This window comes from Coregonus clupeaformis, chromosome 23 (assembly GCF_020615455.1).
Source record: "Coregonus clupeaformis isolate EN_2021a chromosome 23, ASM2061545v1, whole genome shotgun sequence".
Lineage (NCBI taxonomy): Eukaryota > Metazoa > Chordata > Actinopteri > Salmoniformes > Salmonidae > Coregonus > Coregonus clupeaformis.
The window spans coordinates 37,617,605-37,632,648 of record NC_059214.1 but is presented as its reverse complement, the minus strand read 5'-3'; the positions used below and the strand labels follow the sequence as shown (position 1 = coordinate 37,632,648).

General features: G+C 44.8%; 1 protein-coding gene across 1 annotated transcript in view; it reads right to left on the bottom strand.

Moving 5' to 3' along the window:
- Positions 1-15,044, bottom strand: part of LOC121536997 (receptor tyrosine-protein kinase erbB-4-like) — a 132,208-nt gene that overhangs the window by 111,651 nt on the left and 5,513 nt on the right. Inside the window, exon 4 of the mRNA XM_041844702.2 lies at positions 10,931-11,004. Coding sequence (XP_041700636.2) covers positions 10,931-11,004 — 74 coding nt within the window. The remainder of the gene's footprint in view (positions 1-10,930; positions 11,005-15,044) is intronic.

Sequence of the window (15,044 nt, the reverse complement as noted above, 5' to 3'; positions counted from 1 at the left end):
CGAAAAATATATATGAAAACTCTCTTGGTAAATAGTATGGCCTGCAGCTTATCATGAGTTACAAGCAAAAACTTGAGACTTCCTTAACATTAGAGATCGCACACCTGCTGTGGTTAACAAAGAGACACATACCTACTCCCTTCATCTTATCCATGTCTGCCATCCGGTCTTGACGATGAATAGAAAAAACATGTCTCGTTCAGCCACGACTCTGAGAAACGTAGGATATTTCAGTTTTTCAGGTCCCATTGATAGGATAGTCTCTAACGGAACTCATCTAGTTTGTTCTCCAGTGACTGCACGTTCGCCAACAGAACAGAGGGCAATGGCGATCTATTTGCTTGCCGACGTAGTCTCGTCTGGATGCTGCCTCGCCTACCTCTCTTTTGCCGCCCTCTCTTTCGATGACGCTTCCTCTTTCAAGGATTAGGGCCTGGTCTTTGAAGTTGAAATGTTCATCCAAATCGAGGTTAATGATTACTATTCTGATGTCATAAGCTGTTTTCGGTCATAGGAAATGATGGAGGAGACATTATGTACAAAAAAGTTAAGATCAGCTTAAAATAACACACAGAAGCCCGTAAGACGGCTGCTATCCGCTGCAGTTGCCATCCTATTATATTATTATTACAAGTTATTGAAGTATAAATTACCAGTTACCGGTAGCTTTGCAACCCTAATCAGGGCCCATAAGGCTCTGGTTAAAAGTAGTGCACTATCTAGGGAATAGGTTGCCATCTCAGACACAGTCAGCAGCCATCTACAGTGGCTTGCGAAAGTATTCACCCCCCTTGGCATTTTTCCTATTTTGTTGCCTTACAACCTAGAATTTAAATGGATTTTTGGGGCGTTTGTATCATTTGATTTACACAACATGGCTACCACTTTGAAGATGCAAAATATGTTTTATTGTGAAACAAACAAGAAATAAGACAAAAAATCAGAAAACTTGAGCGTGCATAACTATTCACCTTCCCTAAAGGCAATACTTTGTAGAGACACTTTTTGCAGCAATTACAGTTGCAAGTCTCTTGGGGTATGTCTCTATAAGCTTGGCACATCTAGCCACTGGGATTTTTTCCCATTCTTCAAGATAAAATTGCTCCAGCTCCTTCAAGTTGGATGGATTCCGTTGGTGTACAGCAATCTTTAAGTCATACCACAGATTCTCAATTGGGTTGAGGTCTGGGCTTTGACTAGGCCATTCCAAGACATTTCAATGTTTCCCCTTAAACCACTCAAGTGTTGCTTTAGCAGTATGCTTAGGGTCATTGTCCTGCTGGAAGGTGAACCTCCGTCCCAGTCTTAATTCTCTGGAAGACTGAAACAGGTTTTCCTCAAGAATTTCCCTTTATTTAGCGCCATCCATCATTCCTTCAATTCTGACCAGTTTCCCAGTCCCTGCCGATGAAAAACATCCCCACAACATGATGCTGCCACCACCATGCTTCACTGTGGGGATGGTGTTCTCGGGGTGATGAGAGGTGTTGGGTTTGCGCCAGACATAGCATTTTCCTTGATGGCCAAAAAGCTCAATTTTAGTCTCATCTAACAAGAGTACCTTCTTCCATATGTTTGGGGAGTCTCCCACATGCCTTTTAGTGAACACCAAACATGTTTGCTTATTTTTTTCTGGCCACTCTTCCGTAAAGCCCAGCTCTGTGGAGTGTACGGTTTAAAGTGGTCCTATGGACAGATACTCCAATCTCCGCTGTGGGGCTTTGCAGCTCCTTCAGGGTTATCTTTGGTCTCTTTGTTGCCTCTCTGATTAATGCCCTCCTTGCCTGGTCCGTGAGTTTTGGTGGGCAGCCCTCTCATGGCAGGTTTGTTTTGATGCCATATTCTTTACATTTTTTAATAATGGATTTAATTGTGCTCCGTGGGATGTTAAAAGTTTCTGATATTTTTTTATAACCCAGCCCTGATCTGTACTTCTCCACAACTTTGTCCCTGACCTATTTGGAGAGCTCCTTGGTCTTCATGGTGCTGCTTGCTTGGTGGTGCCCCTTGCTTAGTGATGTTGCAGACTCTGGGGCCTTTCAGAACAGGTGTATATATAATGAGATCAAGTGACACTTAGATTGCACACAAGTGGACTTTATTTAACTAATTATGTGACTTCTGAAGGTAATTGGTTGCACCAGATCTTATTTAGGGGCTTCATAGCAAAGGGGGTGAATACATACAGTAGGGAGAACAAGTATTTGATACACTGCCGATTTTGCAGGTTTTCCTACTTACAAAGCATGTAGAGGTCTGTAATTTTTATCATAGGTACACTTCAACTGTGAGAGACGGAATCTAAAACAAAAATCCAGAAAATCCCATTGTATGATTTTTAAGTAATTAATTTGCATTTTATTGAATGACATAAGTATTTGATCACCTACCAACCAATAAGAATTCCGGCTCTCACAGACCTGTTAGTTTTTCTTTAAGAAGCCCTCCTGTTCTCCACTCATTACCTGTATTAACTGCACCTGTTTGAACTCGTTACCTGTATAAAAGACACCTGTCCACACACTCAATCAAACAGACTCCAACCTCTCCACAATGGCCAAGACCAGAGAGCTGTGTAAGGACATCAGGGATAAAATTGTAGACCTGCACAAGGCTGGGATGGGCTACAGGACAATAGGCAAGCAGCTTGGTGAGAAGGCAACAACTGGAAGAAAATGGAAGAAGTTCAAGATGACGGTCAATCACCCTCGGTCTGGGGCTCCATGCAAGATCTCACCTCATGGGGCATCAATGATCATGAGGAAGGTGAGGGATCAGCCCAGAACTACACGACAGGACCTGGTCAATGACCTGAAGAGAGCTGGGACCACAGTCTCAAAGAAAACATTTGTAACACACTACGCCGTCATGGATTAAAATCCTGCAGCGCACGCAAGGTCCCCCTGCTCAAGCCAGCGCATGTCCAGGCCCATCTGAAGTTTGCCACTGACCATCTGGATGATCCAGAGGAGGAATGGGAGAAGGTCATGTGGTCTGATGAGACAAAAATAGAGCTTTTTGGTCTAAACTCCACTCGCTGTGTTTGGAGGAAGAAGAAGGATGAGTACAACCCCAAGAACACCATCCCAACCGTGAAGCATGGAGATGGAAACTTCATTCTTTGGGGATGCTTTTCTACAAAGGGGACAGGACGACTGCACCGTATTGAGGGGAGGATGGATGGGGCCATGTATCGTGAGATCTTGGCCAACAACCTCCTTCCCTCAGTAAGAGCATTGAAGATGGGTCGTGGCTGGGTCTTCCAGCATGACAACGACCCGAAACACACAGCCAGGGCAACTAAGGAGTGGCTCCGTAAGAAGCATCTCAAGGTCCTGGAGTGGCCTAGCCAGTCTCCAGACCTGAACCCAATAGAACATCTTTGCAGGGAGCTGAAAGTCCATATTGCCCAGCGACAGCCCCGAAACCTGAAGGATCTGGAGAAGGTCTGTATGGAGGAGTGGGCCAAAATCCCTGCTCAGTGTGTGCAAACCTGGTCAAGACCTACAGGAAACGTATGATCTCTGTAATTGCAAACAAAGGTTTCTGTACCAAATATTAAGTTCTGCTTTTCTGATGTATCAAATACTTATGTCATGCAATAAAATGCAAATGAATTACTTAAAAATCATACAATGTGATTTTCTGGATTTTTTACAGACCTCTACATGCTTTGTAAGTAGGAAAACCTGCAAAATCGGCAGTGTATCAAATATTTGTTCTCCCCACTGTATATCAGATATATATTCAGATTTTAAACACTAGTGTTTACTTTCCGATCGTCCTGTTTAGAGTGCATTTAGTCATTCGAAATTGATGTGACTTTTATTCAGATCAGTGTTAGGAATGTCTTTCACCTTACCTACATTTCAGCACAATTGAACAGGACATTTGTTTCAATAAATATTTTCAATCTACAGGTAGTGGTGTTGTTGTCACTCGACTGTGATGAGTGACAATTTTTCAGTTAACTCTCTCAGAGTGAAAAGACATGGGAGGGGCCACATTCTCATATTTCCCAGCATGCTTTGTTGCAGGTAGATTTTTTTGAATGTGTTTTTTTTATATCTATGTTTCCTGATTGATTGATTAATTGATCTTATGCTATACAAAGATAAATAACAAAAACATTTTAAACTAATCAAATCTGTAAGGGGTTGGATTTATTGCATTCGTTACTGAGATTGTTGTTCCAGTTTAGATGGTTTAGGTAGTCTTGTTTGTCTAGTCCTTCACCATAGTAATCATTCTGAGTGCAGGTTGTAGATGATAAAATATTTCAATTGTTGGATATCCTCCCTCTGGCTAGATTCCAATAGGAATTACTAATCACTTCACAAACTAGTGCATTGTGACTTGCAGGTCTGATGTGGCCCATGAGCCAGGATTTCAAGACTACAATGTCAAGGATAACTAGGCCCTAACTAAAGGCCTTATGCATTTACATTTACTTTTAATTGAAACACATTCACTTAGGCAGTCACTTGGTGAAGGCTTCAAGAATATAAATTATTGAACGCAACAACCATGTCTCTATCACTAACCAAAACAGTCATGGGTGGGTATCTCTCACATTCACTTGAAAGGCATGCTGAGAAATATGCAAATACAGCTTTACACCCTATAGTGTTAAAACAACACCCCCAGTGGTTAGTGTTTAAACCTAAATGCCTTGTGCTGAATAAACATGTTCATGTGTTTAAAAAGTGTCACAGTGAATAAACATGTTCTGGTGTTTACAATCTAAACACTGTGACACATTTTCATTGAAATTCTAAATGCCTTGACAAGTTTAAAAAGTGTTACAGAAAAGTGTTTAGTTATGTGTTCAGATCGTAAACACTTGGTTTTACAGTGTATAAGATGAACCTGAATCAAACGTAAATGAATGAATGCATCACAACCTGCTTTCCATGCCATTAGCATTCATGGACGCAACCTCCAATAAAAATGATAAATATAAATATACTATTTGAGACATAAACAAATCACTATACAGAGACTTATAAAATCAATTGAATATTGTATTGTATAAGATGAGTGTTAGTTATGGATGAAGGGCACATTCAGTGACATAGAGGGAAACATGTCCTCTGCTGTCATAGTAGCTGAACTCTTTGTCAAAGCAACAACAGAAGCAGCAGTGTGAACTGAAGTTCAGGGCCTTTAACTGATAGGGTTGCATCCCAATGACAACCTATTCCCTATATGGTGCATTACTTTTGACAACTATTTCCTCCTCTTCCTCTTCCTCTTCCTCTTCCTCCTCCTCCTCATCTCTACACCTCTATGATGGTCGCTCTCTCGCTCTCTCTCTCTCTCTCTTTCTCACTCTCTCTCTCTCTCTCTCTCTCTCTCTCTCTCTCTCTCTCTCTCTCTCTCTCTCTCTTTACACCTCTCCTTAAGAGGCATCTGTTAACAGGCATATGTTAGTTTTTTTCTGAGAAGAGAGATGGAGAGGAGAGGTGGGAAGAGAGGAGAGGTGGAGGGCGCTTCATCGCTTCATTTTGCTAATGGTGCTAACGAGGGCCTGATGAGTAGCTTCATGCCTCCCTGTGCTAACAGCATTAGGCTAAAAGCGGCATTAGCCATTAATCAATAGGTAAGACAGGGTACAACAGGCCCCAATGGGCTCCTGCATCCTGCTTGACTGAAGTCTAGAGGGAGTTCAGGTCTCTCTTTATGTGTTGTCCTCCTTATTCTAGCCTCTCAGTTTATTATCCTCTCTTTCTAATTCTTCTCCCTCTCCACACTCGTCTCTTTCTCATCTCTTGTCACGTTCGTTCATAGATGGGACAGACCAAGGCGCAGCGTGATATGCATACATGTTTATTTAAACTTAATAAACACTCTACAAAACAATAAACGAAACGTGACGTCGGAAGGCTAACACTAACAAGCCACACTAACCGAACACAAACAAAAACCCACAACACAGGCAGGAAAACTGGCTGCCTAAGTATGATCCCCAATCAGAGACAACGAGCGACAGCTGCCTCTGATTGGGAACCACACCCGGCCAAACATAGAAATACAAACATAGATTATTCACACCCTGACCAAACTAGCTAGAGTTATATAGGCTAGGGCGTGACAGTACCCCCCCCCAAAGGTGCGGACTCCGGCCGCACAAACTTGACTGAATAGGGGAGGGTCCGGGTGGGCTTCCAGCCTCGGTGGCGGCTCTGGCTCCGGAGTGGAGCCGCTGACCGGAGCTGGATCAGGCACCGGTGGAGCGGACTGCTCTGGCTCCAGCGTGGAGCCGCTGACCGGAGCTGGATCAGGCACCGGTGGAGCGGACTGCTCTGGCTCCGGAGTGGAGCCGCTGACCGGTGCCGAACCAGGCACCGGTGGAACGGGCACGGGCCGTGCCGGACTGGCGACGCGCCCAACTGGCTTGGTGCGACGAGCAGGAACAGGCCGGGCCGGACTGGCGACGCTCACCACTGGCTTGGTACGAGGAGCAGGAACAGACCGGGCCGGACTGGCGACGCGCACCACTGACTTGGTGCGAGGAGCAGGAACAGACCGGGCCGGACTGGCGGCGCACCACTGGCTTGCGAGGAGCGGAGACTGCGCGCACCACTGGCTTGGTGCGAGCAGGAACAGGCCGGGCCAGACTGGCGACGCGCACAATTGGCTTCGGACTGGAACGACTGGCTTGGTGCGAGGAGCAGAACAGGCCGGGCCGGACTGGGAACACGCACCACTGGCTTGGTGCGGGGAGCAGGGACAGGCCGGGCCAGACTGGGAACACGCACCACTGGCTTGGTGCGGGGAGCAGGGACAGGCCGGGCCAGACTGGGAACACGCACCACTGGCTTGGTGCGGGGAGCAGGAACAGGCCGGGCCAGACTGGGAACACGCACCACTGGCTTGGTGCGGAGAGCAGGTACGGGGCGTACCGGACTGGGAACCGGCGCTGGAGGTCTATGACTGTCTTCGTCCTTTACACTCCGCGCCCCGTCCTCCTCCAGTGAGGACTCCTCCTTGAGCCCCCACGAGTGCAGTGGTCGAGGCTCCTCTCTGTCGCTCCCCGACCACCCTTTTAGCCCCCCAATTTTTTTTATTGGGGCTGTCTCTCCACCCTGATACCTTTCAGGGCCTCCATCTGCCTTGCCAGATCCTCTCTTATTTCCCGCCAGGTCCATCCATGGTAAGGGTAGGTAACAACACATCTGCCACACTGATCCTCAACACGGGGGCCCCTCAGGGGTGCGTGCTCAGTCCCCTCCTGTACTCTCTGTTCACCCATGACTGCATGGCCAGGCACGACTCCAACACCATCATTAAGTTTGCCGACGACACAACAGTGGTAGGCCTGATCACCGACAACGATGAGACAGCCTATAGGGAGGAGGTCAGAGACCTGGCCGTGTGGTGCCAGGACAACAACCTCTCCCTCAACGTGACAAAGACAAAGGAGATGATTGTGGACTACAGGAAAAAAAAGAGGACTGAGCACGCCCCCATTCTCATCGACGGGGCTGTAGTGGAACAGGTTGAGAGCTTCAAGTTCCTTGGTGTCCACATCACCAACGAACTATCATGGTCCAAACACACCAAGACAGTCGTGAAGAGGGCACGACAAAGCCTATTCCCCCTCAGGAGACTGAAAAGATTTGGCATGGGTCCTCAGATCCTCCAAAAATTCTACAGCTGCACCATCGAGAGCATCCTGACTGGTTGCATCACCGCCTGGTATGGCAACTGCTTGGCCTCCGACCGCAAGGCACTACAGAGGGTAGTGCGTACGGCCCAGTACATCACTGGGGCCAAGCTTCCTGCCATCCAGGACCTCTATACCAGGCGGTGTCAGAGGAAGGCCCTCAAAATTGTCAAAGACTCCAGCCACCCTAGTCATAGACTGTTCTCTCTGCTACCGCACGGCAAGCGGTACCGGAGTGCCAAGTCTAGGTCCAAAAGACTTCTCAACAGCTTCTACCCCCAAGCCATAAGTCTCCTGAACAGCTAATCATGGCTACCCGGACTATTTGCACTGCCCCCCCACCCCATCCTTTTTACGCTGCTGCTACTCTGTTAATTATTTATGCATAGTCACTTTAACTCTACCCACATGTACATATTACCTCAACTACCTCAACTAGCCGGTGCCCCCGCACATTGACTCTGCAACGGTACCCCCCTGTATATATAGCCTCCCTACTGTTATTTTATTTTACTTCTGCTCTTTTTTTTCTCAACACTTTTTTTGTTGTTGTTTTATTTTTACTTTTTTGTTAAAAATAAATGCACTGTTGGTTAAGGGCTGTAAGTAAGCATTTCACTGTGATGTCTGAACCTGTTGTATTCGGTGCATGTGACCAATAAAATTTGATTTGATTTGATTTGATCCTCTCTGCTCCTCCTGGGCACGCTGCTTGGTCCATTGGTGGTGGGTTTTTCTGTCACGCGACGTGTATGCGGTCAGCGATGTCAAAACAATAAACGAAACGTGACGTCGGAAGGCTAACACTAACAAGCCACACTAACCGAACACAAACAAAAACCCACAACACAGGCAGGAAAACTGGCTGCCTAAGTATGATCCCCAATCAGAGACAACGAGCGACAGCTGCCTCTGATTGGGAACCACACCCGGCCACCCTGACCAAACTAGCTAGAGTTATATAGGCCAGGGCGTGACATCTCTCTCTTTCTGTCATTCTTCTCTCTATCTCCCCCCGACCCCCTCTCTCTCTGTCTCTCTCTCTCTGGGCTGTGGGCAGCCTGCTGAAAGGATAGAGTCAGGAGCAGGCTAGAAGCAGGCAAGAGCCGCTAGAGTAGAGTAGAGTAGAGTGTTGATTTAGGTTCACTGAGAGCCACAATACTGGCGCATCCATGCGAAAAGCAAATTACCCAGTATTGCCTCACAGAGAGGAGGGCCACAGGCAACAGTCCAAAGGTTAAGAGATTGAAAACGTTGATGATTACAGTCAAATCCATGCACTGGGAACCTCACTTATGCTTCAGTGGATGGCCCACTGACTGTACTCTATGGATAGGCCTGCCCTGACCTCTTGGAAGTAGAAAAGAACAAGGGCTGTGTTTTGGAAGAATACTTCGCAGGAAAATAAATGTAGGGTGAGATGGTTGCCTCCTAGACTGACTGTCCATCTGAGAGCTATAGCATTCAGAGACGTGTTTGTGTGTGCGTGTGTGTGTGTGCATCAATGCCTGTCTGTGTGTGTGTGTGTCTGTGTGCATCAATGCCTGTGTGTGTGTGTGTGTCTGTGTGTGTGTCTGTGTGCATCAATGCCTGTGTGTGTGTGTGTGTCTGTGTGTGTGTGTGTCTGTGTACATCGATGCCTGTGTGTGTGTGTGTCTGTGTGTGTGTGTATGTATGTGTGTGTGTGTGTGTGACGGGGTTGATGGCTTGGTGGAGGAGTCACAACACTGACAGCTCTTAGAGGTGACAGGTGACACGGGGTGTCATGCATGCATGGCCACGGGGCTACAGAGCAGAGGCAGCTCCTGTCTCACTGGTTGCAATCCAAATGGCAGTCTATTCCCTATATAGTGCACTACTTTATAAAAGTTTGGGAGGCACACACTGGCTGTACCAGCTCACCTCCTGTCACAGGAATGAAGGGATGAGGGTGTGGGTGATAGTGTAGCAGATGAAAAGAGGGTTGGATCAGTCTGGTCACAAGAAAGAGACGTCGATTTCGGACGTTTGAAAAGGTCCTGAGGACGTCGATATATGCCTTCGTCGGGCGCTTACCAAAAACAAACGAACAAAACAATGGCACAGCACTGGAACTCATGAAGCTCAGAGCCAGAGCACACTGCTTAGACCACTGACCATGTCAGTTCACAATTATCTAGCAAGCAGGGAGCGTACTTGATGATACTTAGTGGAAACAGCTCATTGTTTTAAATTATTTTTGTTTTAAGCCTTCCCCAAACCATAGCCCTAACCTTAACCACTCACAATGAATAGCTAAACTTAACCTTTTGAGTTGTTTCTGTTTTAACCCTGTAACCACGCGTAATTAACGGGTCAAAAATCGAAGTTCATCAAATTACGGCAAATTCAGAAGTGAAACTATGAGATCAGGCTGAGGAGGATAGGGGAAAGGGGAAGGGGGATTCACTCTACATGGATTTTTACACACACATACACTCACACACTCACACACGCATGCACACACACACACGTAGAGCTGTGAAACTGTGAAACTTTGAAACTGGGAGTTCTAGGTCCCCATGGGAGAGGGAAGAGATGGAGGAGATAGGAAGACCCTCATCTAATATTCATCATACTCATTCAGCCTGTCTGTCTTTGGTCTACAGTCTCTGGTGGGCACCAGCAAACACACACAAGCCCCCTCTGTACTGAGTGAAAGTGCAAGAGAAGAGACACAATGCAAAACCAAATGGGAAAACCAAATGATAAAGAATAATTTAAAGATGCTTGGATAGGGGCTGACCAGTAGGCCTACATTGAGTATACAAAACATTAAGAACACCTGCTCTTTCCATGACATAAACTGACCAGGTGAAAGCTATGATCTCTTATTGATGTCACTTGTTAAATCCACTACAATCAGTGTAGATGAAGGGGAAGAGACAGGTTAGGACATCCAGCCAACTTGACACAACTGTGGGAAGCATTGGAGTCAACATGGGCCAGCATCCCTGTGGAATGCGTTCGACACCTTGTAGAGTCCATGCCCCGACGAATTGAGTCTGTTCTGAGGGCAAAAGGTGGTGCAACTCAATATTAGGAAGGTGTTCCTAAAGTTTTGTACACTCAGTGCATATTCAACCAAGCATGAAAAGAGAAGAATGACATGGTATCAGAAATTATTCTTTCATTTTCATTGGATCTTTGTTCTTATCAATTGACTTACCTGTATAAATAAAGGTAAAATAAATGTTAAAATTAATAATTTATTCTGATTAATTGTTGGATAATGTTTCTCACCTGTAATCTCCCTAACAGTCCGAAACACATTCAGTTTCTCTGGATCCAGAGCCTCAATGTTGTGGTACACATCCCTGTGAGGGGGAGAAAGGGGGATGAGAGAGAGAGAGAGAGAGAGAGAGAGAGAGAGAGAGAGAGAGAGAGAGAGAGAGAGAGAGAGAGAGAGAGAGAGAGAGAGAGAGAGAGAGAGAGAGAGAGAGAGAGAGAGAGAGAAAGAGAGGGAGAGAAAGATAGAGAGAGAGAGAGAGAGAGAGAGAGAGAGAGAGAGAGAGAGAGAGAGAGAGAGAGAGAGAGAGAGAGAGAGAGAGAGAGAGAGAGAGAGAGAGAGAGAGAGAGAGAGAGAGAGAGAGAGAGAGAGAGAAAGAGAGAGAGACAAATGAAGAGAGAGAGAGAGAAAGATGAAGAGAGAGAGAGAGAGAGAGAGAGAGAGAGAGAGAGAGAGAGAGAGAGAGAGAGAGAGAGAGAGAGAGAGAGAGAGAGAGAGAGAGAGAGAGAGAGAGAGAGAGAGAGAGAGAGAGAGAGAGAGAGAGAGAGAGAGAGAGAGAGAGAGAGAGAGAGAGAGAGAGAGAGAGAGAGAGAGAGCGAGAGAGAGAGAGAGAGAGAAATAGTGAAAGAGAGACAAAACATTTGGAATATAAACAGAAAGCTGTCACGTCACACACATAACCACTGTTTCTTCTGTATTGCAGGGCTGACATGAGCCTGGATTGCAGATGGAATAACAATGAACATACTGACCCCGTAACAAGGAAATTATACTCTATACACTGCTGCATGCTACACTGTGCCTATACTTTACCATAGTATATACTGTGCTATACCAGTAAGGAACTGTGTACTCTTAGGCACTGAAGCCATTATATGTGCGGTTATTACTAAGTACCTGAGGGAGTCTCTCCATTTACCTGGTTAGCAGGTTTGAGGTCAGTTCCATGTCAATTCAGTCAATTTTGGCAAGTAAGCTTTCAGTTTATTTACATTTACATTTAAGTCATTTAGCAGACGCTCTTATCCAGAGCGACTTACAAATTTGACTTCCTGAATTGAGTGAATTGAAATGGAACTGACCACAAACACCCTGGAGTTTATGTAGCCAATGTGGAATGTCTAGCTGGATAGCTACAGTGAGGGAAAAAAGTATTTGATCCCCTGCTGATTTTGTACGTTTGCCCACTGACAAAGAAATTATCAGTCTATAATTTTAATGGTAGGTTTATTTGAACAGTGAGAGACAGAATAACAACAAAAAAATCCAGAAAAACGCATGTCAAAAATGTTATAAATTGATTTGCATTTTAATGAGGGAAATAAGTATTTGACCCCCTCTCAATCAGAAAGATTTCTGGCTCCCAGGTGTCTTTTATACAGGTAACGATCTGAGATTAGGAGCACACTCTTAATGGGAGTGCTCCTAATCTCAGCTTGTTACCTGTATAAAAGACACCTGTCCACAGAAGCAATCAATCAATCAGATTCCAAACTCTCCACCATGAACAAGACCAAAGAGCTCTCCAAGGATGTCAGGGACAAGATTGTAGAGCTACACAAGGCTGGAATGGGCTACAAGACCATCGCCAAGCAGCTTGGTGAGAAGGTGACAACAGTTGGTGCGATTATTCGCAAATGGAAGAAACACAAAATAACTGTCAATCTCCCTCGGCCTGGGGCTCCATGCAAGATCTCACCCCGTGGAGTTGCAATGATCATGAGAACGGTGAGGAATCAGCCCAGAACTACACGGGAGGATCTTGTCAATGATCTCAAGGCAGCTGGGACCATAGTCACCAAGAAAACAATTGGTAACACACTACGCCGTGAAGGACTGAAATCCTGCAGCGCCCGCAAGGTCCCCCTGCTCAAGAAAGCACATATACAGGGCCGTCTGAAGTTTGCCAATGAACATCTGAATGATTCAGAGGAGAACTGGGTGAAAGTGTTGTGGTCAGATGAGACCAAAATCGAGCTCTTTGGCATCAACTCAACTCGCCGTGTTTGGAGGAGGAGGAATGCTGCCTATGACCCCAAGAACACCATCACCACCGTCAAACATGGAGGTGGGTACATTATGCTTTGGGGGTGTTTTTCTGCTAAGGGGACAGGACAACTTCACCGCATCACAGGGATGATGGACGGGGCCATGTACCGTCAAATCTTGGGTAAGAACCTCCTTCCCTCAGCCAGGGCATTGAAAATGGGTCGTGGATGAGTATTCCAGCATGACAATGACCCAAAACACACGGCCAAGGCAACAAAGGAGTGGCTCAAGAAGAAGCACATTAAGGTGCTGGAGTGGCCTAGCCAGTCTCCAGACCTTAATCCCATAGAAAATTTGTGGAGGGAGTTGAAGGTTCAAATTGCTAAACATCAGCCTCGAAACCATAATGACTTGGAGAAGATCTGCAAAGAGGAGTGGAACAAAATCCCTCCTGAGATGTGTGCAAACCTGGTGGCCAACTACAAGAAACGTCTGACCTCTGTGATTGCCAACAAGGGTTTTGCCACCAAGTACTATGTCATGTTTTGCAGAAGGGTCAAATACTTATTTCCCTCATTAAAATGCAAATCAATTTATAACATTTTTGAAATGAGTTTTTCTGGATTTTTTTGTTGTTATTCTGTCTCTCACTGTTCAAATAAACCTACCATCAAAATGATAGACTGATCATGTCTTTGTCAGTGGGCAAACATACAAAATCAGCAGGGGATCAAATACTTTTTTCGCTCACTGTATATGTGCGCTAGTAGAATCCATTGTTGACATCACCCACTCTGAGACCTTCAGTGCCTTCAGAAAGTATTCATACCCCTTTAATTTTTCCACATTTTGTTGTGTTACAGCCTGAATTCAAAATTGATTAAATTGATTTTCTTCCTCACCAATCTACACACAATACAACAAAGTACTAAACCCCATTATGACAAAGTGAAAATATGTTTTTAGATTTGTTTGCAAATGTATTGAAAATAAAATACAGAATATCTCATTTACAATACAAGTATTTACACCCCTGAGTCAATACATGTTAGAATCACCTTTGACAGGGATTACAGCTGTGAGTCTTTCTGGGTAAGTATCTAAAAGCTTTGCACACCTGGATTTACACATTACTCTTTTTTTAATTCTTCAAGCTCTGTCAAATTGGTTGTTGATCATTGCTAGACAGACATGTTCAAGTCTTGCCATAGAATTTCAAACCGATTTAAGTCAAAACTGAAACTTGGCCAACATTCACTGTCTTCTTGGTAAGCAACTCCAATGTATATTTGGCCTTGTGTTTTAGGTTATTGTCCTGCTGAAAGGTGCATTTGTCTCCCAGTGTCTGTTGGAAAGCAGACAACCATGTTTTCCTCTAGGATTTTGCCTGTGCTATTCCGTATCTTTTATTCCTAAAAATGTCCCCATAACATGATAAAGCCACCACCATGCTTTAAAATTTGAAGAGTGGTACTCAGTGTTGTGTTGGATTTTCCCTAAACATAACACTTTGTATTCAGGACATGAAGTTAATTTATTTTACTTTAGTCCCCTATTGCAAACAGGATGAGTATTTTATTCTGTACAGTCTTACTTGTTTTCACTCTGTCATTTAGGTTAGTATTGTGGAGTAACAACAATGTTGTTAATCCATCCTCAGTTTTTTTCTATCACAGCCATTAATATCTGTAACTGTTTTAATGTCACCATTGGCCTCATGGTGAAATCCCTGAGCGGTTTCCTTCCTCTCCGGCAACTGAGTTAGGAAGGACGCCTGTATCTTTGTAGTGACTGGGTGTATTGACATACCATCCAAAGTGTAATTAATAACTTCACCATACTCAAAGAGATATTCCATGTTTTCTTTACACATATATCAAGAGGTTCCCTTCTTTGCGAAGCATTGGAAAACCTCCCTGGTCTTTGTGGTTCAATCTGTGTTTGAAATTCACTGCTCGACCTTACAGATAATTGTGTGTGGGCTACACAAATGAGGTAGTCATTCACAAATCATGTTAAACACTATTATTGCACACAGAGTGAGTCCATGCAACGTATTATGTGACTTGTTAAGCAGATTTTTACTCAAGATATTTCAGATTTCATTTTAAATTAACTTGTAAAAAATTCTAAAAACAT